Source organism: Aptenodytes forsteri, unplaced genomic scaffold, assembly GCF_000699145.1.
Source record: "Aptenodytes forsteri isolate BGI_AS27 unplaced genomic scaffold, ASM69914v1 Scaffold729, whole genome shotgun sequence".
NCBI lineage: Eukaryota > Metazoa > Chordata > Aves > Sphenisciformes > Spheniscidae > Aptenodytes > Aptenodytes forsteri.
Genome location: NW_008796173.1, coordinates 28,769 through 30,537, shown reverse-complemented (window position 1 = coordinate 30,537; position 1,769 = coordinate 28,769). Strand labels below are relative to the sequence as shown.

At 68.3% G+C, this 1,769-nt stretch overlaps 1 protein-coding gene across 1 annotated transcript in view; it reads right to left on the bottom strand.

Moving 5' to 3' along the window:
- Nucleotides 1-1,769, bottom strand: part of LOC103905800 (probable carboxypeptidase X1) — a 28,260-nt gene that overhangs the window by 3,248 nt on the left and 23,243 nt on the right. Inside the window, 4 exon segments of the mRNA XM_009287552.1 lie at nucleotides 12-148; nucleotides 647-749; nucleotides 1,418-1,557; nucleotides 1,643-1,768. Coding sequence (XP_009285827.1) covers nucleotides 12-148; nucleotides 647-749; nucleotides 1,418-1,557; nucleotides 1,643-1,768 — 506 coding nt within the window.

The window sequence follows — 1,769 nt, the reverse complement described above, 5'->3', positions numbered from 1 at the left end:
CGCTCCCGGGCCAGGCGGAAGCTGCAGGGGGTGGGCACGTTCTCGTAGGAGACGCGGCAGGGCTGCGTGGCCGCCTGGTAGCCCTCGGCCCGCGCCGTCACCTCGTACTCCCCCGGGTTCAGCAGCCGCCAGTAGTCCCCGTCGAAGGCTGCGACAGCGGGGCGGGGGTCAGGTGGGGCGTTGGTGCTGCCACACGCCTGTCACCATCCCCAGCCCCGTCCTCATCCCCATCCACATCCCCAGTCCTTTTCCTGTCCCCATCCCATCCCCATCTCCATCCCCAATCCCACGCCTGTCCCCGTCCCGTCCCCATTCTCATCCCATTTCCATTCCCATCCCACCCCATCCCCATCCCATTCCTGTCCCTGTCCCCATCTCCATTCCCATCCCCAATCCTTTTCCTGTCCCCATCCCATCCCCATTCCCAACCTCATCCCATTCCCATCCCCTCCCTGCCCCATCCCCATCTCTATTTCCATCTCCATCCCCTCCCCAATCCCATTCCTGTCCCCACCCCACCCCTATTCCCAACCTCATCCCATCCCCATCCCCATTCCCTCCCAATCCCCTTCCCCATTTCCATCTCCATCCGCTCCCCAATCCCCTCCCCATCCCCAAATCCCATCCCATCCCCATCCCATCGTACCCGTCCGGACGTCGTGGTTGATGCCGTCCACAGAGATGATGGCGTTGGCGATGCCCTGCTCCGTGTCCCTGTCCCGAACCACCCCCTTAATCCCGCGGTGCACCTGGGGACCGCGGGCCGGAGTGGGTGTCAGTGGGGCGGGCGTGCAGGTGGCACATACGTGCGCACACCCACGCACGTGCACACACAAACACGTATGTGCACACCCACGCATGCCACCTTCAGCGCTGTTTGTGCCCAGACCCCGGTGCGGGGCACGGCGCCACGGCACACGCGGCAGGCAGCGCACACCCACGGCACAGGCGTGCTACGGGCGGCACTGGCACACCAGGCACACGCGCCCTGCACCCACGAACCCTCACAGGGAGCGCGCACACCCCGCGCATGCGGACCTGCCACACGCGGTGTGCACGACCACGGGCGCCCTGCGGGCTGCACACACGCGGAGGCGCACGTCCGCACTGCGTGGCACACGCCTGCCCTGGGCACGGGGGCACACGCCCCTCCCACGCAGAGCGCACACGTGCTGCAGGTCGCACATGTGCCTCGCACGCCGAGCCCGCGCTCTGTGCCCGTGGAGGTGCCCGTGGGGGGCACGGGGACACGTGGAGCTTCGGGGGTGTTTGGGGACCCCCAAGCCGTGACCTGCTGCCATCCGCTCAGCCCCTGCCGAAAGCCCGACCCTTCAATGCCCACGCTCCCCGTGGGACCCCACAGCGTGTCCCCCCACCCAGGACCGCGGGGCCACCTGGGGGGGTCCCCGTCCCCGACCTGCTCCATGTAGAGCAGCAGGGACTCCCGGTTGTTCTCCCACTCGGCCGGCAGCTCAGAGGCATGCGGGAACTTGTCGCAGGAGAGCTCCACCGTGATCTCGAAGCAGTTGGTGTGCAGGTAGCTGAAGTCGTTCATGCCTGTGCAGGATGGGGAGGGGCGGGGTCGGGGGGGGGGGGGGCGGTCCCTGGCTGCCCACCCGCCCTGCCCCAGCCCCCCACTCACTGCCGGGCACCGTGTGCCAGTTGGCCCCGTTGATGATGTTGCCGAAGCGGGTGAAGTCGTCGTAGTGGCAGAGGCGCCGCTCCTCGCTGGCCATGGCCACGTTGGAGGGGGCGTGAACGGGCGCCGG